The sequence below is a fragment of the Cricetulus griseus genome, chromosome 6, assembly GCF_003668045.3.
Source record: "Cricetulus griseus strain 17A/GY chromosome 6, alternate assembly CriGri-PICRH-1.0, whole genome shotgun sequence".
NCBI lineage: Eukaryota > Metazoa > Chordata > Mammalia > Rodentia > Cricetidae > Cricetulus > Cricetulus griseus.
The window spans coordinates 34,516,141-34,542,512 of record NC_048599.1 but is presented as its reverse complement, the minus strand read 5'-3'; the positions used below and the strand labels follow the sequence as shown (position 1 = coordinate 34,542,512).

Sequence of the window (26,372 nt, the reverse complement as noted above, 5' to 3'; positions counted from 1 at the left end):
TAACCCCTGCAAATTAACTTTTTTTTTTTTTTTGATTTTCAAGACTTGGTTTCTCTGTGTAGCCTTGGCTGTCCTGAAACTCACTTTGTAGACCAGGCTGGACTCAAACTCAGAGATCCACCTGTCTCTGCCTCCTAAGTGGCGGGATTAGTATACTACCGTCGACAGAACTTAATTCTTTAGATGAATCCTATCACACGGTGGCTACTTTTACTTTTTTTTTTTTTTTTTTTTTTTTGGTAGGATAACCTACTGGTTATTTAGAGGGAATAGGGAAAGGACAACAAGTCCAATTCATTTAAAGTTCGTATCTATCAATGCCCTTATTGACTCTCACAAACTAGGTGATATATAAGGATTAGTTGGAGAATCAGGATTATGAGAAAAATAATCAAAAATGTTGTGATTTAAAGCAGTGTATCTGATAATCAAACCTGCTGCCATTTTGGGCTTGAAAGCCATCATATAGTAAAGAAAAAGGAGATTCATTCCTGTTTATGATTAAATACTTTCTCATTGACTGGGCTGCACTCCACCCATAACCTTAACTACAAATGGTTCTGTTCAGCCTGTTCCAGGAATAGCAACCATACCTTTGTTTCAAAAGGGTATTATGACCACCTGCTCTTGTGACTACCTTGAAAATATATCTTTGTTTCAGAAAGTTGTTATAACCAACTTGTTATGCTTAAGATCTGCTTCTTATGTAACTCCACCTGTTTGCCTGACAAGTCTCCCATTTGGAAACCCACTTCTGAGCCTTTTTCTTCTTCTTGTCTAATGCTGATGTCTTGAATCCTGCTTTTAGGGAGAGACAGCCAATGTACATGAATAAAAAAAACTTGCTTTGATTAATTTGGCCATTATGATTTGGGTCGGTGGTCTTTCTCCTTTCATCTGTGGCATTAACATGTTCTGGTTGTTGTTGGATTTTTTTTTTTTTTTCATTAACTTGGCACAACTTAAAGACACCTGGGAAGAGGGAACCTCACCTGAAGAATTTCTTCAATCCATTTGGCCTGTGGGCATGTCTCCGTGGCATTTTCTTGATTACTAATTGATGACAAAATTATTTTTAAATTTTATTTATTTATTTTTTAGTGTATGGGTGTTTCGTTTGCATGTATGTGTGTACAACAATTTCGTGCCTGGTGCCTGTGCAAACCAGGAGTCAGATCCCTTGGGACCAGAGTTACAGATGGTTGTGAGTCATCCTATGGGTGCTAGGGATTAAACTGAGGACATCTGTAAGAGCAGCCAGTGCTCCAACATTGCTTTTCTATACAGGTCCTTTTGAGCAAGACTCTGTAGCCTTCATAGTTTCTAAATGAAATCCAGAGTCATGGGCAATCACGCAATGAAAGCCTGCTATGCTTTGCACAGTGCTGCAATCGTCCAAGGCTCAGAATGAGAGAGCTGGTAGTGCAGGACAGTAATGACAACTACTCAAGGCTGATGCAGGAGGACCACAAGCTCACAGCCAGCCCGAGGAATACGGGGGAGCGGCCACCAGATGGTCTAGCCAACTAAGCCCAGGTTGTATTGTGTGTGAGGGAGTCATGTTGGCCCAATATTAGGGTCTCAGTGTAAAACTTTCTCCCCTGGGCTTTGGGGAAGAGGCAGTCAAGCTGTAACAAACTGGGCAAGTTTTTCAATATCAAAGACTTAGAATCCCAGGATTTAAAATTCCTGGGTACACAAGCCCTTCTGTATTAGGATTCTTCTAGATCCTTCCTGGACAACTTAAGTGTTTGAAAAGAAAAAAGTAAAATAAGCTCACTCTTAGAGCTTTTTACCAACCCCACAGCAGATGCTGAGAGACCCCGAAAACCCTAAAAAGTGCTCTACTGAGTAACCAAGAAGCGTCTCTGGGGCGCCATTTCCCTTGCGAGCGTGTTTCTCTGTAAAAGGGATTGTGTGTGTGTGTGTTTGGGGGGGTCGGATGGCATCGGATGCGGAAATCGCCGCAGGGGTCACTGGGGAGTGTAGTTCCTTAGGCAGAGGCGCTGAGAGGAGAGCGACTACGTTTTAGAAACGTGGCCTTAGGAAGGAGGATGAGGCCCCCAGATGCCGGAGCATCCATACTCCCGCTAAACGAAGCACGCGGCCCAGAAACTGACCGACCAGAGGACAAAGGGAACTGCGGGCCGTCCAAGTGTAGTGGGTGGCGTGGGGCATGCTGGGAGGCGTGGTCCCTGTGCCTGGAGGACTCTGGATGGTGTAGTCCCGGCGCCTGCTGGGGCTGGGGAGGGGGTGTCTCTCCCCAGCTGGTGGCTGGAGCAGCTCCTTGTTCTTTGGTGGCGTTGGTGAGTTCCTCCCCCGCGGGCCCTGTTCTGACTGAGAGGAAGATCCTACAGAGATGGTCTAGGGTCTAGCCTGGGCACTGGGCAGTGGTGTTGGAATCCGGGAGCTGAGGGGACCCGCCGGATCGGGAGTGTTATTTTGGGGGTGTGAGCACGCATCTCCTGAGGGAGTTGTGTGAGCCTCAGTTATGAACCTCAGTGTTATGTGGGTGCAAGACTTGGCCCCTCTGTGTTAGGGTTTTTTGTGGGTGGGGACAGGTTCAGCGTTGGTGGAAATCGCAGTATTGGTAGAGGGTATCGCTCATGCTCTAAGCATCCATGTAGGTGAGGCTTGTGTGAGGAGACTTTTAGGCGTGTGATATTTACTAGGTGTTGGGACCGGACTGGTTAGGTCTATGTGCCTCTGCAGTTTTTGGTGTTTGGGGGAGCTTGTGGTCTTTGAGTCCTACCACTCCTCAACTCTGATAGGATGTGGTGAAGGTCTCCTGCCCTAGCCAAATAAGCCCAGATTTCACTGAGTGTTGGGGTGGCTATGTTGACCTGTTCTTAGGAACTCGGTTTAGTGTTCCCCACTCCAAGTGCGGCATGAAGAGGAGGCAGTCAAAATGGGACCCATTCCTCAAGTTTTTCAAAGCATCCAAAGACTTAGTGACTACAAGAAGCCTAGGACTTTAAATTGCATTTTAATGTTTTGTTATGGAGAAATTTCAAACAGCCAAAAAGATATAAAACTCCAAAGATCTGTCGCCCAGTTCAGTGCTTGCTACCATGTGACTAAATCACGAATCATCTCAAAATGAACACACTAAGAATCCTTACAACCCTAAAGACTCTGGTCTTCACTTCATAGTTTTGTCACCTTGGCAAGGGCCTGATCTCATTATGTCTGTAGTTTCATGTGTAAAATGATAGTAGCATCTATTTTGAGTTGTTGTAAGGCTAGAATGAAGACTTCCTGGAACAGTCTATGGAATGTTCTAAGTGTCCAGTGAGTATTGACTTTCATTACTACTGGCAGAGAGGATTATCTCACACCTCCCATCAATCAGCAGCATGCCAGGGAAGGCTGAGTTCTTAGATTACATTGAAGCTTGCTTTCTAGGAAGTATCCACAGTTCTTTGCCTCCTCTTTGTGTCAGTTCCATTCCTAATGCCTTTAAGGAAGCAGAGGTGCACAGCCCTGTTGGTGCTTGATGATTTCCAAAGACTTTCCTGAGCCTTTGTTGTTTGTTTGTTTGTTTTTTGTTCTTGTGCTTCCTGGGACCTTTGGCTGCCTATAGTACCTCCTGCTGGGGAGAACACTTTTGGGCTCCTGACTGCCCAGCTTCAGGTGAGTACCATTCTCTTTTGCATCCTGAACCAGGAGTAGGTTTCTCTTTGCTCTCTTTCAACATCTTGTATCTCATGGTGTCCCACTGGGGACCAGAACCCACCTGGTTCCTCCAGGAAGATCTTATCTTGTTCTAAGGGTGACAGTTTTTACATGGAATTTTCTCGAAACACTTCCAATCGTTTCCCCTGCATTCCACCTCAGCATTTGTTTAGCCTGGTCAGTCCTGGGGCTTGTCAGGAAAGAGCCAGCCTGTGTCTGTCCTCATTCACTGTTTGTCCTGCTGGAATAGCTTTCAGGAATTTTCTTTTTTTGGGTGGGGGAGGGCGGGTTATGTTTATATTTGGATTGCTGTGTTTTGAGACACTGTGATTCTGCAACTTTAAAATCTCATTTAAAAGATCAGCTTATGCAAGAACAATAATTTAAAATGCCTCCATCTCTCTAGCAAAACCTCCCATGCTAATTATGTAAAGCTCACAGTTCAGCCAAAGTCCTTTTGTTTCTTTTATCTCTGCTTTTAGGAATTTTCAGTTGCACCTACTTCAATAGGCATCTCTAACACCAAGTGACACCTGCACACACAATTTTATTTTAAAAGATGTGTACTTTTAATGTATACAGTTTCAATATTACACCCAACATTAATAACTTTTTAATATGATAGTTAATATTCAGTCCATATGGAGTTTTCCCCAGTTGTTTAAAAAGTATTTTTTGTTGTTGTTTTCTTTTTCTCTCCAGTCACAACATCTGTGATCAAACGCAGGTAAAGGAGAAGTATGTGGAATTCAGCAAGCTGGCTTTCTCTTTCTCCTCCTGTGCCCCTCCTCCTGTGTCTGGGCCTTGCTGAGCAGTGTGTAACAGCTGTGACTTCTATCTGATGATATAAGCTGGCTCTCTGAGTTTGCCTTGCTCCTTTGTTCTTTCCAGTTAGTTCACTTTCTCTTTGATGGGCTGTGGAATCCTCTAGTTCCTCAGTGCTCACTTAACTCCTTGAGCTGGGATTGTGTCTTCTGTTCTCTTGTCACTTGCATACTGTATAAGGCTCTTTCATTTCTGCACACCAGGGTATTTCCTTGTCAAGGATCTGATCTGATTTGATCCTGCTCTTCTGCAGATATGCTCCACCCCCTATGGTAATTCTTTAAAAAGGGAGCAGAGACTTGGCAACTCCTTTTTAGGTTGCTCAAACTCAAAACCTTAGGGTCATCATTGATTCGTTGTTTCTACAACAGCCAAATCCGAAATCAGTGACCTCTAACCCCTGCTGCTTTCACTGTGGTCCGAGTCACCATTTTCCAAGGATGATCATTGCCATCTCTTGACCCCTTCACTTATTCTCCAATTTGTATGGAAACCACAGGACCTTTTCAACTATGAATCAAATTATGTCACCCATTTACAAAATCCCTTCTCAGTGGCTTTTCTTCCTAATCTAAGTTAAACCCTGTGTCCTCCAACGCTGGGGCTCATTGCTCCACACTTACATTAGGACTTCATCTTCACTTCTCTGTCCTGACACCACAGCAGCCACATCCATTGTTCCCTGACCTTGCCAGCCTTTGCCTGGACTCTTGTCTGAGATTTCTACTCCCTCACACCCTTCAGATCCTCTGTGACCTTACCAAGGTCTCTCTAATCACTCTATTTAAAAGTCCAGAATCCAGCCCCTTCAGTTACTGTTTTCTTCTGTGCTTATTCATGTTTGTTAAACTGTATGTCTTATTCATTCATTTATTCACCTAGACTGTAGTCACTTAAGTTGAACCATACAAGATAATAGTCTCAAGCACCGTTGGTGCTTTAGTGGGTTCACTAGAAAACCATGGTCAACAAAGACCCCTAGTCTCACCCTGTTCGTGTAGCATCTAGTACCTGGCCACCTGTCTCTTGTGTGGTCTCTCCAAGAGGGTGGTTGGAACTTCATACACGGTATCTTAGGATTCCCAAGAGTGAAAGCTGTCTGGTGTTCTTCTGATGTAAGCTTGTGGTACCGTGTGACCTGAAGCATGTTTATCAGTTAAAGCAGAGGCAAACCAAAGCCAATGTTTAAAGCTGGGATAATTTGAACAGCAGAAAACATAGTGATAATATTATATCATAACCTCAGAGATAAGAACATCTGGACATAAATAACTGAATTCAATAAACAGGATGATGGGTCAGCTGTTCTTACAGAGTTCTCATTAATGAATAAGAAATGGGGAAAAACATTGTCACTTTGTACATACCACAGTAATAACTGGTGTGATGGGTTTCACACATGTATTGTTAAGTCAGTGAATGGAGTTATGAAGGACACAGTTTACTGGTATAATCTCCAGGTGTCTCTCAGCCATGTGACTGATACTGCTATACACACCAGTGAACCAATACCTGCTCAGGTTTCTGCTCCCAGTGCTTTGTGTATATGTTTAGAGGAGCATGGTGGACCATAGTATCTTTTGTTGAGGAGCACTGTATGAATTTGTGGCTGTGCCATTTTACATTCTTGCCTGTAATGTGCAGTGGTGGAGTTGTGACTTTGAAAACTTGATTGAAGGCTAGATTATTTTGCTTGCTGTCCCTCTGTGTTCTTCCAAGACTCCTAGAGTCTCTAGTGGATGTTTTGGAGTTAAGAGTCAGCTTTTCTTAACTGTTTTGTATTACTTTCATATTTGCTTCAGGTCAGTCATCTGCTTTGTTTTGTTTTGCTTTGCTTTGGAGACACTATCTCTACATAGCCCTGGCTATCCTGGAATTCACTATGTAGACCAGGCTGCCCTCAAATCAGAGATTCACCTGCCTCTGCTACCCAAGGGCTGGAGTTAAAGGCATATGCCACCACATTCAGCCCAGTCCTTTGTTTTAGAAATGTTCTCTTGTATCATACTCTTAAATATTTGTTCTGCTTATTGGTTTTTGTTTTCAGAAAGAGCAATTATATGAATATTGTACTTTTTCCCACTTTCCTTTCTTACCTTTCTCTCTGGTCCTTTAGCATCTTTATTTCATTTTTTACTTTCAGGTTTGTTGTTTTTTCTGGTCATTCTTAAATATCTGTCATTTTTATTTTTCTTGAATGTCTTGTAATTTATTCTTCACTTTTCATAAACAATCCTACAAATAGGCTTTATCTATGTTTTCTTCAGAAGTCTAGTCAAATCTTCTTGGTGTCTGAATTTTGTCCATTTCTCAGTTTCTTGGTTTTTGAATTTTTGATTCTAGATGTTCTCTCAGATGTTTCAAGATACTTAATTCAAGCTGGAGTTAGGATTTTGTTTTTTCTTTTCTTTCTCAATATGATGGTTTTTTGTTTGTTTGTTTGTTTGTTATTATGTATAAGTGTTCTGCCTGCAGGCCAGAAGAGGGCACTGGATTTTTTTTTTTTTTTTTTTGTGGTTTTTCGAGACAGGGTTTCTCTGTGGCTTTGGAGGCTGTCCTGGAACTAGATCTTGTAGACCAGGCTGGTCTCGAACTCACATAGATCCGCCTGCCTCTGCCTCCCGAGTGCTGGGATAAAGGCGTGCGCCACCAATGCCCAGCAGCACTGGATCTTATTACAGATGGTTGTGAGACCATGTGGTTGCTGGGAATTGAACTCAGGACCTTTGGAAGAGCAGGCAGTGCCCTTAACTGCTGAGCCATCTCTCCTGTCTCAATATAAATATTTTAATGAGGTCATGTTTAGCTGAATTCTTTGGATTCTCATTTTCTGCTTTACATTTTAATTTTAAAAAATGTGTTTTTTTGAGATTTATTTATTTATTTTTTTATGTGCATGGTGTTTTGCCGGTATGTATGTCTGTGCACCACATTCGTACAGTGCTGTGAAGACCAAAAAAGGGCCTCGGATCCCCTGGAACCGCAGATGGTTGTGAGCTACCATGTGGGTGCTGGGAATCAAACCCTATTCTCTGGAAGTGCAGACAGTGCTCTTAACTGCAGAGCTGTCTTTCTCACCCTTCTGCTTTGCATTGTAATGGATTACTATTTACATATCTGCATTTCTGTAAGCAGAATTGCCAGATCCTAGGCCATCTCCCACCCCAGTTTGAGAAAATGCTTTTGTAAGTTTAAATGTGGTTTCCTTATTTGGTTGCCGAGGAGGGAGAGGTTGTATGTCATTTGGTGTCTTTTTCATCTGTTTTGCATTCAGGAACCCGGGTTTCGCTGGCTTGTTTTCCCTTTTCCTTGCTGTACCAGAAGGTACTTTTCTTCACACTCCTTGTAGAGAAAGCATTTCACTTGACACCCTCTCATTTCTGTTTTCCTTACCCAGATGTACTTTCAAGATTCTGTCCTTCTTTGGAAAGGCTGGGAAAGGTGACTCCAGAGTCCCAGAGAGCCAAGGAAATAGTGGTGAGTGCCTCCTGTCTTCTTACTAGTTGTACCACACAGTTCTTCAGTGCAAAACAGTGTCCATATTCCTTTGTTCATCTTCAAACCTCCTGTTGGCTGAGAGTGACTCCACAGTAAAGAACAGGAAGAATCGGGCATCTCTCCTCTCCCTTATAGACAACAGTTGGATTTCTGGGATATGTCAGCATGCCTATTTTGGAAGAATTTAGCTCCAGCTTACAGCTTCCATTGGGAAGGCATGAATGACATGTCAGTTGGTTTCAGCTCTTGGTAGAATAGTAGCCTTCTGTCCCCTTGCCCCTCATGGCTAGCATCCATGTCCATGTTGCTAGAGCAGCTTACACTTTCTGGGAGCCACAGTAGATAATAAGACATTTGTTTTTGATAATAAAACATTTTATCCTGATATCAAGGATATGTGTCTGGTTGCTACTGATCTCATCTTCACTAGCTGAAGTGGCTATAGAACACCTGCCAAGTTAGAAAGATTTGGAAGGCAAACAGGAATGAGTCACTGAAGCTAAAGACATGACAATTGAAATTAAATCTAGGGACCATGAAAAATATTACAGAAAAATAAACAGAGACCTGGGGATCTGTTGGAACACCAAGAAAACCAATATACACTTGAGGGGTCATCAGCTCTTTTGTTTGTTTTCTGTTTTTTTTGAGACAGGGCCTCACTATGTAGTCCTGGCTGAGTGGGAATTCTCTGTGTAGACCACATTGGCCTCAAACTCACTTAGATCCACCTGCCTCTGCCTCCCAGGTGCGGGGTCTAATTGTGTGTGCCACCACTCCTGGCCATTGTGGGATCATCAAAAGGGTGAAAGGAGAGGCATTCGAGGAAATAATGGCCCCATGTTTGATGGATGACATGAATATGAACAGACAAGGAGCTCAGCAAAGTACAAGGTAGGATAGACTAGGAAATCTACAACAGGACACTGATAAAGAAAGAATTAAACCAGCTTCAGAGACTATTTGGAAAACATACCTGGAAATTAAATAGTGTTACTCAAATCAATGTGTGAAAGAGGAAATCACAAGGAAATGAGGAACTTCTAGAAGACAAGTAAAAACAAAAATGTAAATTATATGGTGGAGTGAATGTTGAGCAACAATTTTAAGTATAGTACTTATATTTAAGAAGGAGATGAGCTTGGGCAAGGGTGGTGCACACCTTTTGTCTCAGCACTCGAGGCAGAGGCAGGTGGGTGGATCTCTGTGGGTTTGAGGCAGCCTGATCTACAAAGCAAGTTCCAGGACAGCCAGGGTTACACAGAGAAACCCTGTCTGGAAAAAAATAAAAGCAAACAAAAAAAAAAAAAAGAAGCTATGAGGGCCTTGAATGTAGCTCAGTTGACACAGTGTTTTTCTAGCCTGCTATTAAGTAGACCTGGGTTGATTCTCAACACCACATAAACCCAGGTGTGGTGGCCCAAGTCTGTAACTCCAGCCTGCTTGGGGATGCAGGGAGAGAGACAGAGGGGGAAAAAAAGAGTCTAAGGGAACAACTTAGTTTTACAATTTAGAGAGCTAGAAAACAAACAAACTAAATCCAAAGGTAACAGATGACCAAAATAATAAATATTAGAATAAAAGCAAATGAAACAGAGAAGCTGGATTTAGTGTGTATGCCAGTGTTTCCAGTACTTGGAGGGCTGAGGCAGGAGGTTTGTTTTAAATTTGAGGCCAGCCTGGGCTATATAGCAAGTCTAAAAACACCACAAAAAAAAAAAAAAAAAAAAAATCAAACTTAAAGTTCTCTAAAAGGCATCAAAGTTTATAAACCTATATAACTATAATGACTTAAAATGCAAAATATTACAATAAGAAATACCAAATAAGGTAGAAATGAAAAGGATTATAACCAAAAGACGAAACAGACTTTGAAGAGGGAGTAGTGAAGAAATGGAAACCCCAACGAAGGCTTGACTCAGACACTGAACCCTGCTCACTAAGCAGGGCCTTGACCTGAAGCTTCATGGGTAAATGCTACCAAACACTAAAGAAGAGCTAATACCAACCCTTAAACTTTCCCCAAAATATGGAAAACTGGATAAATTAGTCTTTGAAGTCAGCATTACTCTTGGTGCCCAAACCAGACAAGGACACAAAGAAAACTACAAATTTGTTACAGCTGAGAAAAAAAGAAAAAGAAAAAACCTTTAAGAAAATGCTAACTGAATTGAAAGGCACATTAAAAGAATGATGCATTCTAGGAAGGATTGATTCTTGGGATGTAAAGAGGATGGTTCAACATTTTTTAAAAAAAATCAGTATAATATATCACAGTGATAGTTGAAGGGAAAGTCATATGGTCTTCCTGCTGGGTGCAGAAATGTACTTGGCAAAATTAAATACCTTTATATGAAAACTACCTAGAGAAGAGGCCATATAAGAAAGTCTCACAGTGTGTGTATGCCAAGATGAAAGGTTTTGCCAGGCAGTGATGGCACACACTTTTAATTCCAGTACTTGGAAGGCAGAGGCAGGCAGATCTCTTGAGTTCGAGGCCACTCTGGTCTATAGAGCTAGTTCCAGGACAGCCAGGGCTACACAGGGAAACCCTGTTTTGAAAACAACAACAAAAGATGTCTGTCTACTTTGCACTTATAGTCAACAGTCTATCAGAAGTTCTACCCAGTGAAAAAGAAACACAAAGCATTGGCTTTAGAAGAAAACAGCAAAATTACCTCTTCACAAATGATGTGATTTTCCATGTTGGAGATCCTATAGATTACATGTATGTACATGCACTTAAACACACCTGTTAGAACTCATTTTCCGTAGCAACACACAAAAACCAATTTGGTATCTGTAGACTAACAATGGGCAATCCCAAAAGAGAATTAGGAACACAACTCTATTTTATGTGCATCAAAAAGAATAAAATATTTAGAAATAACCAAGTATATGAAAACTACAGAACATCGCTGGAAGAATTACAGAAATAAGGGCTTGTGGTATGCCTCAGCAATAGAGTACCAGCATTATGAGAATCTGAATTCACTCTTCAGTACCACAAGAGTGAAAAAAGAAAAAGAAAGAAATGAAAGAAGTCACAAATGGAAAGGTGCCATGTGCTACTGGACTGAAAACTTAAATGCAAAGATCACTGATGCCATCCTTCAGACTCAGTGTAACATCCATCAAAAGCTCAGTGACTTTTGTTTTACAAAAATAGATTTGTTCACTCCAGAGTTCATGTGGGATCTGAGGGACTTTGAGGACCTGAAGCAATCATGAAAGAGATCAAGGTTGAAGGATTTACAGGTGTAGATTTCCTGAATTTCCACAGAGCAACTCTAATCCCAGATTCAGCCCTGCCATAGACAGACAGATGGACAGAACAGAAGACATCAAAGTCAGCCCTTGCATATGTGGCCAAATGGTTTTCAGCGAGAATTCAGAGCCATCCAGTGTGGAAAAGACAGTGTCTGTCAGAAAAAAGAAGTTGAACACAGCTTGCACCATGTGCAAGGGAAGGGAGGGAGCCAGAACACAGCATGAGCCCCACTGTGCACCTCTCTAAAGGAAACAGTGCATGGGATACTGAACTTGGTGATTTCTTGGAAATGGTATCAAAAGCACAGAAAACAAAAGAAATAGAAATACTGGGCTTCGGGGGCTAGAGAGATGGCTCAGAGGTTAAGAGCACTGTTCTTTCAGAGGTCCTGAGTTCAATTCCCGGCAACCACATGGTGGCTCCCAACCACCTTGAATGAGATCTGGTGCCCTCTGCTGGCAAGCAGGCAGAAGACTGTATACATAATAAATGAATAAAATCTTTAAAAAAAAAAAAGAAAGAAAGAAAAAAGAAATACTGGGCTTCATTAGAACTTTAATTGTTTTTATCAAAAGGAAAGAATACTATTTGTAAGTTACATAACTGAGAAGGAATGTCAAGAATATAGATCACATTTACTCCCCATATCCCCATATCCCTTTTTCCCCCCTTGTCTTTTTTTTTTTTTTTTTTTTTTTTTTTCGAGACAGGGTTTCTCTGTGTAGCTTTGGAGCCTATCCTGGCACTTGCTCTGGAGACCAGGCTGGCCTCGAACTCACAGAGATCTGCCTGCCTGTGCCTCCTGAGTGCTGGGATTAAAGATGTGCGCCACCAACGCCCAGCTCATCTTTTTTTTTTTTTTTTTTTAAGATTTTTAAAGTTTATTATGTATACAGTCTTCTGCCTGCATGCGAGCAGAGGGCACCAGATCTCATTCAAGGTAGTTGTGAGCCACCATGTGGTTCCTGGGAATTGAACTCAGGACCTCTGGAAGAACAGTCAGTGCTCTTAACCATTGAGCCATCTCTCCAGCCCCCTGTCAAGAATATAGAAAGAGAATTTAACAAAAGATTCAAGCAGTGTATTCACATGGTTCTTGTAAGCATTTTCAAAAAGAAAATGCAAGCATGATCAACATATTAGCTAGCGTTCTGTCCCTGTAGTGTAATACCTGAAGTATTACTTACAAATAAAAAGCTTTGTTCTCGCTCAGGGTTGTAGGTTTTAGTCTATGGTGGCCCCATTGCTTTAGGCCTATGGTAAGGCAGCAAATGGTCATGGGAGTGAATGGAAGAGCAAAATTACTCACATGGAGAACCAGGGACCAGAGAGCCGTGAACTGGGCCACGGTCTCAGAGTTTTCTTTGAGGGCATGCTCCCAAGGAGCCCACATCTTAAAGGATCTGCTACCTCCCAATAGAGCCATTCTGGGGTCAAGTCTTTCCCCATAATCATTTTAAGAACATTTAGCATACATACTTGCCAGCCAGGAAGCATATAAATGTAATCAGTTTTGAGATACACGTAAAGACCACAAGGAAATATCACTTTATTCCCATGTCTGTTATTAAAAAGGGGGTGGGGGTGCGGAGATGGCTCAGTTGCCAAAGTGCCTGCTTCACTAGCATGAGAACCTGAGTTTAAATGTCCAGCACCCATGTAAAAAGGTACAGCAACATGTCTGTGAGCACAGCAGTCACTGGTAGCGAGGTGAGGGGCCTAGGTGGGTCCCTGGCGCTCATTGGTCATCGAGCCTAGTAGATGAATGAGCTGTAGGTTCATCAAGAGACCCTGTCTCAAAAAATAGGAAGAGTAGGCTGGGAGTGGTAGCATATGCCTGTAACCCTAGGAGAGGTAGAGGCAGGTGGATGTCTGTGAGTCTGACGCCAGCTTGGCCTTCATAATGAGTTCCAGGCCAGCCAAGGTTATATAGTGAGATCTTGTCATATAAATAGATAAATATTTGTCTGGCTTCCATATACACAAATACACACTCCCCCCAACATACATATAAATCACACAATGATGGGATTAGAGGGAATATATAGTATGTTCCCAGTCGAGGAGTCAAGAAGAATGGATCTGGGCATAGGACAATGGGGGTGGGGATTAGTAGCTAAAAGGCTCCACTGTGGCACCTGCTGTGTGGGAGTTTGATTGCCATTAGCCATGTTGCCCATGTGAGAAAGCTGAATCATTGGTTTATGACAGAGATGGGCTTGAAACTCAGGGCCTGCAGCTCAGATACTTTACCCCTCGGTGCCTCTCAGCAAAGGCTGAGTTGTAGCTTATTTAGGCTTTGGTGTTATGGAGCTGTATGGATTTCAGATGCTTCAACATTGGTATGATGTGTTAGACATTTGGCCTTTCAAATTTATAAAACTTAGAAAGTCTGGGAACTAGAGGAGTGGCTCCACGGTAAAGAGGGCATACCGCTCTTGCAGAGGACCCAAGTTCAGTTTCTAGCACTGATAGCGTGGGTTACACTGCCTGTAACTCCAACTCCAGGAGACCAGATGCCTTCTTCTTTGTGCATCCTCTGTTCTGTGTACACTTATAGCATGCCATACACATAGACATGAGTACATATACATAAACAAAAACTAAAAATACCCCAGTAACTCAGAAAGTCTCTTACGCCTTACTGTTGTTTAGTTTTTGTTTGTTTTTTTTGTTTTTTTGTTTTCTTTTTTTCCAAGACAGGTTTCTTTGTGTAGCCTTGGCTGTCCTGGAACTAGCTCTGTAGATCAGGCTGTGGCCTTAAACTCACAGAGATCTGTCTCTGCCTCCCAAGTGCTGGGATTAAAGGCGTGCCCAGCTTGTTGTTTAATTTTTATATGTTGGCTTTTCCCGCTAGATTTAAAATTCCCAGGACTTACAGTTTTACTTTTTGCATGTACAAATTTGGTACCGACTAGGTAGATAATGGGGTTTAGCGGTCTCAGATCATACGGCGCCAGGGTGGCAGCCGAAGCAGGGTCCATATTTCTCACTGCCTTTACTGGGGTAACTTCTCCCTCCTCCTCACCTTGTGCCATATCAAGGATGGCTCAGGGGCAAGCAGGACTGTTCTGTGTTACAGGTACACATGGCATTCAGAGATGTGGCTGTGGATTTCTCCCAGGAGGAGTGGAGCCTGCTGAGCCCTGCTCAGAGGTCCCTGTACAGAGAAGTGATGCTGGAGAATTACAGCAACCTGGTGTCTCTGGGTAAGCGCTCTCTCTCGCAGGACTCACATTCTCCATTAGTGCATATATACCTGGTCTCTGGGTAAGCGCTCTCTCTCGCAGGACTCACATTCTCCATTAGCGCATATATACCTGGTCTCTGGGTAAGTGCTCTCTCGCAGGACTCACATTCTCCATTAGTGCATATATACCTGGTCTCTGGGTAAGCGCTCTCTCTCTCTCTCTCTCTCTCTCTCTCTCTCTCTCTCTCTCTCTCTCTCTCTCAGGACTCACATTCTCCATTAGCACATATATACCTGGTCTCTCTGGGTAAACGCTCTCTCTCGCAGGACCCCCATTCTCCATTAGTGCATATATACCTGGTCTCTGGGTAAGCGCTCTCTCTCGCAGGACCCCCATTCTCCATTAGTGCATATATACCTGGTCTCTGGGTAAGTGCTCTCTCTCGCAGGACTCACATTCTCCATTAGTGCATATACACCTGGAATTTTAGGCTGTGCTTTGCAGCAGCCACCTTACAGTTTGGCTTGACCTTTGGGTTTGATATGAGCAAAGAAGTTTTGTTCTTTGCTTTCCTAGGGAAGTCTGGTTTTGCAGAGTTGAATGTGACTAGGAGACCGTGCATGCCTGTGTAGTTGTACTCTGTAATCTCTAAGCTTTTCCCTCCAGTCTGGAGCTCTTTCTTTCCCTATGCTAACTTCTTTTAAATATGACAGGTATGTTAGACTTTTCATTTTTGTGACAAATACCCAAGAAAACAACTTAAAGGGAGGGATTACTTTTTGTTTTTATTTTTGAGGCAGGGTCTCTACATAGCACTGACTGTCATAGAATTCACTACATGGACTAGGCTGTCCTCATACTTGTAGAGATCCATTTGCCTCTGCCTCCCAGTGTTGGTGTTAAAGGCAAGCACCACCATGCTTAGAAAGAGGACTTATTTATTTCGGCTCACAGTTTCAGTCTGTCATAGTATGGGGCTTGATAGATCACAGCATATACTTCATGGCAGTCAGGAAGTTGAGAGGGTGTGGGCAAACCTGTGTGTGTGGACTTTCTTTCATCTCTATTCCATTCAGGCCCAGCTTGTGGGGCGATGTCACCCGGTTTCAAAGCAGGTCTTTCTTCCTAGTGAGTCCTCTCTGGAACCCCTCACAGACAGTCTCAAAGGTACACTTTACTGATCTTCTAGGCATTTCTTTACCTAGTCTGGTTGACAGTCAAGATTCACTTTGAGTTTTGTCCACCCAGCATGGAGTATAATCAGTGTATCCTCATCTGAGTTCACTGTCCTGCTAATCTCAAGGAACTGTTAACCTTGGCACTGCCCCCTGAAGCTCCTTCCTCAGTCTTTGCTTTTTGAGTCCAAACACCAAGTCAGAGTTCCCTCCACACCCTAACCTAACCTACAGCCATTCTGTTTTCTTTTCTGGTGAGCAGGAATTCCATTTTCAAAACCAAAACTCATCACCCAGCTAGAGCAAGGGAAAGAAACATGGCAAGAGGAGAGGAAATGTCCACAGGTGGCTTGTCAAGGTGAGTGGAAAAGGCCTGGGCATATGGGATACAGGGCTGTTAGTGGCCCAGGATGCTGAAGAGAAGAGGTAGTGATGAGGAACTGGAGTAGTCTTTGTCCCTTGGGGCCACCCTGTCTTCACACAGGAGCATTCTCCGTGTCTCTTGTCTCTTTTTCTTAAAGCCTTTTGGCTTCCTGCCTCTGCTTTCTTTCTGAGTGCTGGAATTAAAGTCATGCACCACCATGTATGACTGTGTTTTTGAAATTTAAACATTTAATTAGTATTGATTAAATCTGTATAAACTATAAATACAGGAGCACCTGTAGATTTAAGGTATTTTATTAGCTAATTCATTGAACTGATCATTGTGTCAGTTTGTCCCCAGACTAAATAGTCCAGAGTGTACACATAATGGCAGATTCACAGTCAATGGAACAGATCATTCAGTGGAAAATTGAAATTTTGCTTTCCGGTTTTTTCACCACTCCATATAGATGTTAAAACAATGTTGAAATTTCTTTGAAGGAGCTAATTTAATTCTGAATTGTGTTGACTGCAAATAAAAGCGTCACTTTGTGTGTACCCACAGAAGTTAGAAGACTCTAACTCAAGTTGCTGGCCATAGATAGAAACACAGAGTCAGCTGTGTTGTGTAACACCTCAGGTTAGACAAAATTAAGTTGGTAAAAGCAGCCAGGCTTCAGATACACTCAAGGAACAGGCCTGCCGCACTGCTGGTTACCTAGTCAGGGTGATCCATAGTAGTGGGGCTGGGGAGGGATGGGCATCAGGTTGGATCAGTGGCTCCCAGACTGTCATTCACACCTGTATTGACAATCAGTGGAGCTGCTGCTGGGAAAGAATTGCACCTAGGTGCTGGAAAGATGACGCAGCAGTTAAGAGTTGTCCTTACTAAGGACCCAGGTTCAATTCTCAGCTCATAATCACTGAACTCTACAGGTACCAGACACACGTGTGTTGCACATACATATATGCAGACAAAGCATTTATACACATAAAAATTTTAATTAAAGAATTGCACTTAGTTACTTATGAGACATTGAAAGATAAAAGGAAAGGTGTTTCTTTAGTAGTCTGCCATGTAGAAAGAGTAAAGGACTTGAATGTTAGCAAAGGGTGGTTATGCTTACTTTAATAATTAAGACAATTATTCTAATTATGCTAATTCAGTTATAACTGAAAACTGCATTTGGTATAGGGTAGAATAATGTAATTCTGGTAACTGTGATTGTTCATTGGCTAAGAAAAAAAGTGTTTATGTAGATTCGGTAAGATCTGTACTAATTGCTCCAATTGGTTGCTCCATTGGTTGCCCTCAGCTGGCCAGAACCCGCACTGATTAAACAGTACAATAGGTACATTGTTGAGAATTGTTTTGGGGGGTTTTGTTTTGGATTCTTTTTAACTTTCAATTGTTGTTTGATGTTTGTTGGTCTTCTCAGGACCTATCCCTTCTTTGTCATAAACTATGTCTCTGCTGGTAGACCCATGTTGAAGGTTGTCTTTTGATTCTGTTGTTGTCACTTAGTCAGTGTGTTCCATAGTTTTGTTTTAGAAACATGATTTTGCTGTGTAGTCCCACTGGTATTAAACTCAATGTCTGTATCATTCAAATTCATGATCCTCCTGCCTCAAATTCATGATCCTCCTGCCTCAGCCTACCAGTCTTTCCTCTCTCCCTCAGTTTCCCCTCATGTTTTCTGCCTGCCTGATTGCCTGTCTGTCTCCCTGTGGTTCTAGGGATCAAAGCTAAGGTTTGTGAGATCTGGGCAAGAACTCTTATCACTCAGCTGTATTTCTAGGCAAGTACTGTATCACTCAGCTATATTTCTAGGCAAGTACTCTATCACTCAGCTATACTTCTAGGCAAGTACTCTATCACTCAGCTGTATTTCTAGGCAAGTACTCTATCACTGAGATGTATTTCTAGCCTCCAGGTTTATTGTTTGCACTGATTCTTGGGGACATTTTTATTTAAAATAATTCTGGAAATTATCAGGACTTAGAGGTTGGTAAGGGGCATCTTTAACAGTACTGGGGAACCTAGGCTATGGTTGTGCTGTTCACTGCTGAGGGCTTACGGCCTTGTAGAAATTCTAACAGAGTAGTTTGCTGATAAAGTGTTTGTCAAGTAGGGAGACCCCAGTTTACATGTGTCGTGCACATTCTGTTTAACCATTCTTTATTTGTTTGTTGGAGTGGGGCATTCATGTGCTATGCCTCACATATGGAGGAGTTCTCTCCTACCATGTGTGCTTCAGATTTGATGGCAAGCACCTTGAGCTGCTGCGTCATCTTGGCTACTCACTCTTTTTCCTGTGCTGTCTTGCACTAAAGGTGGGATGATGCTTTCTCAGCCCTTGTGCTTGATCCTCCAGAACATTAGGAGGGATGTTTCCACATGGGTCTTGTTAATAGCTCTCTGTCAAAAGCACAGCTACCCAGTACACAGTGGACATAGTTCCTGTCTCAGTGTGGTGCGAGTCAGTTAACGGTAGTAGTAACTGTGTGGAGACTCGTGTATTGGCCTGATTCACACATCTGAGGCTTTTTATAGCCTCAAGTCTGTAGTGCTTACCTGGATGTAGTAGGAGTTGTAAGATGTAGTGATGGGCTGGGAAGGAAGTCACGTAGAGGAAGTCGTGGTGGGGTGGCACTAAGGACAGCTTAGGTAGGATTGTCTGGGCCATCCCTATAAGGACTCCATCCTGACTCATTCTTTTCTCTGCAGCACAGGCAAAGCTGGAACTCTGCCCCAGTCCTGTCTGCCCTCCAGATCCCACCAATCAGAAACTCCCAGGGCAGCATGGACTGAGTGATCGTACCCCATGGATCTTCACATGCCTGTGTGCAAAGCATCACGTTGACGAAGGGGACTCCTGTCATGGGGCCCAGGAAGAGCAGCAGCAAGCCTCTAATAGGAACTCCTGCAGAGATAAACCAGAAGGTGGAGAGCGAGAAGGTGCCAGGCCTTCATCGAGGAGGATAAAGAAAAGGAGTTTGGGAGCCCTCTCCAGGGCACCCCAAAGGCAGCCAGTCAGCTCTCGGAATGGCATCAGTAGGGTAGGGATGGAGGCTAGCCCAGCTCAAGCTGGGAGCACTGAAGAACCCGAAAAGTTGCTGAAGCAAATAGAATTCTTGGGATTTGGAACTGTCAACTGTGGAGAGTGTGGGCTGGGCTTCCGCAAGATGACAAACCTGCTTAGTCACCAGAGGATCCATTCAGGAGAGAAGCCGTATGTGTGTGGGGTGTGTGAGAAGGGCTTCAGCCTAAAGAAGAGCCTTGCCAGACACCAGAAGGCACACTCTGAGGAAAAACCCATTGTGTGCAGGGAGTGTGGGCGAGGTTTTAACCGGAAGTCAACACTCATCATTCATGAGAGGACACACTCGGGTGAGAAGCCTTACACATGCAGTGAGTGTGGACGAGGCTTTAGCCAGAAGTCCAACCTCATCATCCATCGGAGGACTCACTCAGGGGAGAAGCCTTACGTATGCAGGGAGTGTGGCAAAGGTTTTAGTCAGAAGTCAGCTGTTGTGAGACACCAGAGGACGCACTTAGAGGAGAAGAGCATTGTGTGCAGTGACTGTGGCCTGGGTTTCAGCGACAGGTCAAACCTCATCTCCCACCAACGGACACACTCAGGGGCAAAGCCGTATGCCTGCAAGGAGTGCGGGCAGTGCTTCAGGCAGAGGACAACCCTTGTCAATCACCAGAGGACTCACTCAAAGGAGAAGCCTTATGTGTGTGGCGTCTGTGGGCACAGCTTTAGCCAGAATTCAACGCTCATCTCCCACAGGAGGACGCACACTGGGGAGAAGCCGTTTGTGTGTGGGGTATGTGGGCGACGCTTCAGTTTAAAGTCCCACCTCAACAGACACCAGAACATTCACTCAGGGGAGAAGCCCATTGTGTGCAAGGATTGTGGTCGAGGCTTCAGCCAGCAGTCAAACCTCATCAGGCACCAGAGGACACACTCCGGCGAGAAGCCCATGGTGTGTGAGGAATGTGGACGAGGTTTCAGCCAGAAGTCAAACCTCATCGCACACCAGAGGATCCACTCAGGAGAAAAGCCTTATGTGTGCCGAGACTGTGGGCGAGGCTTCAGTCACCAGGCAGGGCTCATCAGACACAAGAGGAAGCACTCGAGGGAGAAGCCATACGTGTGCAGGCAGTGTGGACTGGGCTTTACCAACAAGCCAGCTCTGATCACACATAAGCGGGCACACTTTGAAGAGAGGCTCTGTGTGTGCGGGGAGTGTGGCCAAAGCTTTATCCACAAGTCCCACCTCGCCTTACACCAGACGACACACCAGCGGGAGAAGACTTACACCTGCAGGACCTGTGGACAAGGCTTTAGACAAAGGTCTCACCTTAGCAGACACAGGAAGAAGAAATGTGCCCACCACAAACTGCCCCTGCAGCCTGACCCTGAAGCCTGTTTGGGGCAGTCGTCTGACCCCTTCTATTCTCTTTGAAAAGGAAGATGATGGAAAGGATTCATTGTCAAAAATTCTTACACTTCCATGAAGTAGAAAAATGCACTTCAGAAAACCTATGGACAGTAACTTAGCCTACTTCCTTTCCAGTCTCATGTTGTGTGGCCTTTTGTCTAGTAAAATTTGCTTCTTTACAAATTTGCAGCCTGGTCTGTGATTCTCACTCTCTTAGGAAATGGTCCATTCAGGGATCTTGAACTCACTGTTCACAAAAATCCATTGTTAAAAGACATGGTCTTGTTGTGGTTATTTTGTTTGTTTGTTTGTTTGTTTTTTGGTTTATCGAGACAGGGTCTCTGTGTAGCTTTGGAGCCTATCCTGGCACTTGCTCTGGAGACCAGGCTGGCCTCGAACTCACAGAGATCTGCCTGCCTCCGAGTTCTGGGATTAAAGGCGGGCGCCACCAACGTCCGGTTTAAAAGACAAGGTCTTAAGGCCTCAGAAAGATTAAGTTTGTGGCTCAGCAGCCACTCAAAGTGGTTTCAGTGATTATTAAGGCAATCATTCCATAACATTTTGATGCCTCGACCAGAGAGTCTTGTTTTGAGATCTTTGTGGAAGTGGTTTTATCTACTGGAATGAAATTTCGTTAAAAGTGTAGGAAACCCAACAGAAATACCACTGAAGAAATCGGATTTTCCTTTTCATTCAAATTCACTTAAAAAAAATTTTTTTTTTCTTTCAAGACAGGGTTTTTCTGTATTGCTTTGGAGCCTGTCCTTGAACTCACAGAGATCCACTTGCCTCTGCCTCCTGAGAGGTGCCACCACCACCCAGCCAAAACTTGTTTTTATACCTAAATGTAGCCACCCAATTTTTAAAAGATGGCCCAGAAACACGGGTTTTTTTTTTTCTTTTTAACTTTATGTATTTAAGTGTTTTACATCCATATATCACATGCATGCTTGGAGCTCTTGGAGGCCAGAAGAGGACATCAGATGCCTTAGAACTGGAGTTACAGATGGCTGTGAGCCACCATGTGGATGCTGGAAATTGAACCTGGTTCTCTGCAAGAGCAGTGTCTGTACTTAACCTCCAAGCCATCCATCGCCTTAGCCCCTTACTTCAGTTTTCATCCAAATTCCAATACTAGGATTATCTGGATAAAATAGCATACTATATTCCTTTCAAAATGCTCTTGAAGTTAGGACTTTTCATGCAAATTCACTAATTCTTACAGTCTTTAGGAAATAATTATTCTATATTTTAAAAAAAAACCCAGGTGTGTGATTTTTCTCATACATTTTCTTTAAGTTTTTTTAGTGTTCATAGATTATACGCTATAATATTTTACAAACTGTCAAGAAATAAATGGTTCATATCAATCCACTCAAGTGTAGGTTTTTGGGGAATACAAGTGTGTTGTCAGGTTTCCCTTTGGGTGCTCAAGAAACAAATGAAAATCCAAATTTATGTAAATAATGGGGACTTAGGGGAGGGAAAAACCGTATTTCTTCCCAGACTCCCTGGAAATGTGGTATTTTCATTTATATCTGCTCAAGCATGGAGGCTTATAGGAAGTAAACTAAGATATCCAGAAGACAGCGCCAGGCAGTGGTGGCGAACGCCTTTAATCCCTGCACTTGGGAGGCAGAGGCAGGTGGACCTCTGTGAATTTGAGACCAGTCTGGTCTATAAGAGCTAGTTCCAGGATAGCCTCTAAAGCCATAGAGAAACCCTGTCTTGAAAAAAAAAGATATGCAGATGTAATTTCTTATCAAATTCACTGAAATCATGTTTTTTTTTTGTTACATATCCTTTGCAAGAGTTTTCTTCTAAATGTCATTGAAGTATGATTTTCCAGTTAAATTGTCTCAAATAGAGAAGTCTTGGGAAATAATTCTTATGCCTGAATTTTCTTCCAGTGTAGCTTAAAGACTTTATAGTTCCTCCAAATTCCTTTACTTGATGAGTACTGGAGTGGGGTAGGGGAATAAGTAGTAAGAAAACACTTGTTACATTTTGTAACTTCCTAACTAATAAGACATGAGATCTGCACCATATTTTCTCCACAATGGCTCCTAAACATGATTTTTCAATTCCAAATTCAGACTAGTGTGAATGTTTGTTTTGTTTTGTTTTCCCCCATATTAGTTCTTTGCTGTCTTTTCTTCCAAAAAGTACAGGTTTTTGTTTGCTTGTTTCTTTTTTGTTCAAAACTTTTTTTTTTGTTCAAGGTGATTAAAAAAGATAACCTTTCACCTAAACTTGCCAGAAGTGAAATTGTGGGCACAAGTGAATGCCATATTGTCCCCTCTGAATGATTTAAGAAACTTTATGTCTGCCAGGTGGTGGTAGCACATGTCTTTAATCCCAGCACTCAGGAGGCAGAGACAGGCAGATCTCTGTGAGTTCAAGGCCAGTCTGGTCTACCAAGAGTGCTCCAGGACAGACTCCAGAAGGTACAGAGAAACCCTGTCTCCAAAACCAAAACAAAAAACAAAAAAACCAACAACAACAAAAAAAACCCAAAACTCACCACCACCAAAAGCTAAATAGTTCATGCACAGAAACCTTGAAAAAATTGACACTCTGAGAATGCAATAGTTGAGGGATTTTTCCTTTATTTAGATTTTATGCTGTTTTAGTTTCTTATCACACACACGGAATGTTGATGAGATAGCCGCTTGTCTGCACAGGGTAAGCAGTGAGCCATTCTGCTGAGATGGGAATGTCCATCTCCACTGTACACATGTCTAAGAGGCAAAACCCGCACCAGCATTTCTCATCTCACAGCGCATACAACCAAGATAGTGACTCATTTAGAAATTTTCTGACATATGCATTTTCATTTGAGCACAATCTTATATCAGAAAAGAACTGTTCTCCAAACTTAATAGCCAAGATATCTATTTTGCAAAGCTGTTCTTTAGGCTCACTGACCGTTCAGAAAACCATAGAGTGAATTTTCCCAACTATTTCCCAAGAACCCACCTGTGCCAGGAGCTATCATTAAATGTAAGACTTATAGTCTTGGGAATGGAGGTTGGGTGTGTAGGCATGCAGGTACAACATTGTGTTGGTCAGCTTTTCATCACTACAACACAATACCCGAGTTAATCAACTTATAAACAAAAAGTTGTGTGTTGATTCACAGTTTTGAACATTCCAGTCCATGATCATTTGGTTCCATGCCGTTGGGCATGTGGCAAGGCAATACATCATACCAGAACAAAATCGTTCACTGCATCACCAGGAAGCAAACGAGAATGAGATCCCACAAGTCCCTTCAGAGACCTGCCTTCAACCACTAAAAGGCATCTCACGAATCCACATTTCTTAAAGGTTTATTCTTGGGACTCCACTCTTCTCACCCATTCTCCTAGGTGAACTTCAAGATTTGGTCAACTTAGTGGTCAAACCACTTTGAAATGAAAAGACACCTTCAGAACTTTGGCTATCAGGAACATAACACAGAAACAACCAACCCACATGGTCACGTCACTGAAGGGAAACAGACTATTTGTACTGACATGTCACAGTTAGACACAACCAAAAATCCTCTTTCAACATGTTAACTTTGAGGAAATGCAAGGATCACCAACTCTTCAATGTCTGTCATGCGGATGACCCGGATAGGCAGGGAGGTGCAGCCTTGCTCCTTCCCTACAGGGTACCAATGGTACATGGTGGATGAGCTGGCCTAAGTGCTGCCTACACTTTAAAAAGATTTGCATTCAATGGATCTAGAGCACATGGAAGGCCTGTGTTCACTGCTGTTGACCTACGCACAAAAGCTGGATTGTCCAGACTCTCAGACTGATAATCCATTTTTGTGGCTATTATCTTAGCCCATCACTTTGGGTAACCTGAATCTAATTCAAATCTACAGACTGCATACTGCAAAAAATATCAACCAAGAAAACCTCCTGGGTTCTTAAGTAGATACAGAGATCTGGAGATGGAAAGATCCAGACTGGGCCAAAATGGTAACAGATTAAAAACTATGAAGTACTTTACTTCAGTGGTTGCTGGAGACAATTCACTGGCTGTTAGTGAATACAGTTTCTGTTTCAACCTGATAAATTCAACTTTGCAAAAGATGGAGGACTTTGGAGGAGTCCAAAGCAATCAGCCTGAGACCTTCAGGTGCTTCTTGTGAGGAATGGGCTACATACTGTCTTCCAGCATGAGCCAGCTCACTGCACTATGAATTTAGCTAAATATCAAACAATGGAGGCTGTGAAGATGTCCCATTAGTTGGCCTGTCTCCACCAATCAGTTAAGAACTCAAGACTCCTCTGAGTGCACTAATGCTCTAGACAGACACCAGTTGGAAGAAGTATCCTACTGGACAGATGTTGCTCCCTTGAACCATGCAAGTCCACTTTCTGCCCTTGCTCCTCCAGTGCTGTATCTAAGATTGTTTTATGCCAACTCAGTGAGTGTGCCAGCACATATGTCTGAGTGGGAATAGTCCCATGGTTTTTAGGCAAGCTTTCTTATAGCACCTCTGCAATAGATCGGGGACTTTAAACCACCCTCTGTTCTGTTTTCAAGGGACACACACAGAACAGAAATCCAGGCAGAGGATTTTGCTTTCAACAAGATTTGTAGAGTCACTGCCAGCAAAAGTAGCTCTGGGGGATGGGGGAATCATAATTACTACTGGGCCACTGATTGTGACCAACTGTGTCACCTGTGACACAGAGAAAAAGGCAAGAAAGAAGCCACTCCCCCATCCAAGCAGACTCATATATACTATTATTAAGTAAAAGAGATACAGCTGCTGGAGGCCCACCAACAATGTTCTGATACAATGAGAAGTTTTCTCCAAAGGACAGGCTAAGCACTAGGCTCTTTTTGCCTAGGAAGGTCAAAAACAAAACACCTGTAAAACTGCAGTCAGAGAAGCATCTGCTACTATTTCCCAGATGTCCATACATCTGTAGGAAGTGCCTCCCAGGTCTCTTACAGACAGTGGCTCTCCTTCCCTGATGGATGTCCTGAACATCACATCAAGAGGATATGAATCGAGGGAAGAGGAATAGCCATTAACACAGTGTCACGCTGAGTAGGCGTAGTCTTGCTTTCAGCAGACTTAGCAGAATCTAAGTTACACTGACATGGAACCCATTCCTAGGAACACACATGGGAAGTCCCCTGTGTAGGAAAGAAAGAGCCATCTACAAAGCTCTCATCCAAACAGAATTGTTTCCAGGCCCCTGTCTGCTACAGGTGCGGGGTCACCAGCATGCAGGAAGAACTCCTGGGAGGAGGGAAAAGAGCCTGGATGGACTGAGTCCAGCCTGAGGGAGCACGAGACAGGGTCACCTAGTTCGGAATCCTAGGAAGAGGCCTTTCAGACCTAAGGTAAGGACACAGTCATTCTACTATGACTTCTTATAAACTATTTGATTAAGCTGTATATATATGTATATATATCTATCCAATAAGAGCAGGGGATGATATATACGTGCTATGTATTTTCACGTCATACTCCATGTGGACACGTACATATGTGGTTATATAATGTTGTACCACCCCTGCAGAGACATGGCTGACTCTAAGGGTGAAGCAGTGGTGGCTGAAGGATCAGGATGAGGAGAGCTTTATTACGGAGTACTTCATACTTTTTAACTTTGAACCACATGTAACTATTAACCTAATGAAAAGGCAATTAGCCACTGGGGTGGGGCACTTCAGTTGGTGGAGTATTCGGTTAGCATGCACGAAGCCCTGGGATCAGTCCCCTGTACCACATAAAATCAAATGTGGTGCTACAAGTCTGTAATCCCAGAACTCAAGAGGGGGAGGCAGTAGGGTCAGAAGTTCAAGGTCACACTCAGCTACATAGTGAGTTCAAGGACAGGACACATGAGGCCCTGTCTCAAAAAAAAAAAAAAAAAACAACAACAACAATAAAGAAGAAAAAGA

The 26,372-nt window shown here is 43.0% G+C and overlaps 1 protein-coding gene across 4 annotated transcripts; it reads left to right on the top strand.

Annotated features, from left to right (window-relative positions):
- Positions 1–1,991: 1,991 nt before the first annotated feature.
- Positions 1,992–20,636, top strand: Znf133 (zinc finger protein 133). 4 transcript variants are annotated; one of them, XM_027421624.2, is made up of 7 exons: positions 1,992–2,306; positions 3,584–3,633; positions 7,898–7,977; positions 8,747–8,892; positions 14,352–14,478; positions 15,898–15,993; positions 18,727–20,636. In XM_027421624.2, the coding sequence occupies exons 5-7, from the start codon at positions 14,358–14,360 to the stop codon at positions 20,472–20,474; spliced, it is 1,965 nt and encodes a 654-aa protein (XP_027277425.1). In that variant the 5' UTR covers positions 1,992–2,306; positions 3,584–3,633; positions 7,898–7,977; positions 8,747–8,892; positions 14,352–14,357; the 3' UTR covers positions 20,475–20,636. The 4 variants fall into 4 exon arrangements, with proteins under 4 accessions (XP_027277425.1, XP_035302591.1, XP_027277423.1 ...); XM_035446700.1 differs by lacking the exon at positions 3,584–3,633; XM_027421622.2 differs by lacking the exon at positions 8,747–8,892.
- The last annotated feature ends 5,736 nt before the right edge of the window (positions 20,637–26,372 follow it).

Coding starts and splice junctions, on each gene's coding strand:
- Znf133 (XM_027421623.2), top strand. CDS start 14,358: ATGGCATTCAGAGATGTGGCTGTGGATTTCTCCCAGGAGGAGTGGAGC. Junction 14,479..15,897: donor CAGCAACCTGGTGTCTCTGG/GTAAGCGCTCTC, acceptor TCTGGTGAGCAG/GAATTCCATTTTCAAAACCA. Junction 15,994..18,726: donor TCCACAGGTGGCTTGTCAAG/GTGAGTGGAAAA, acceptor TTTTCTCTGCAG/CACAGGCAAAGCTGGAACTC.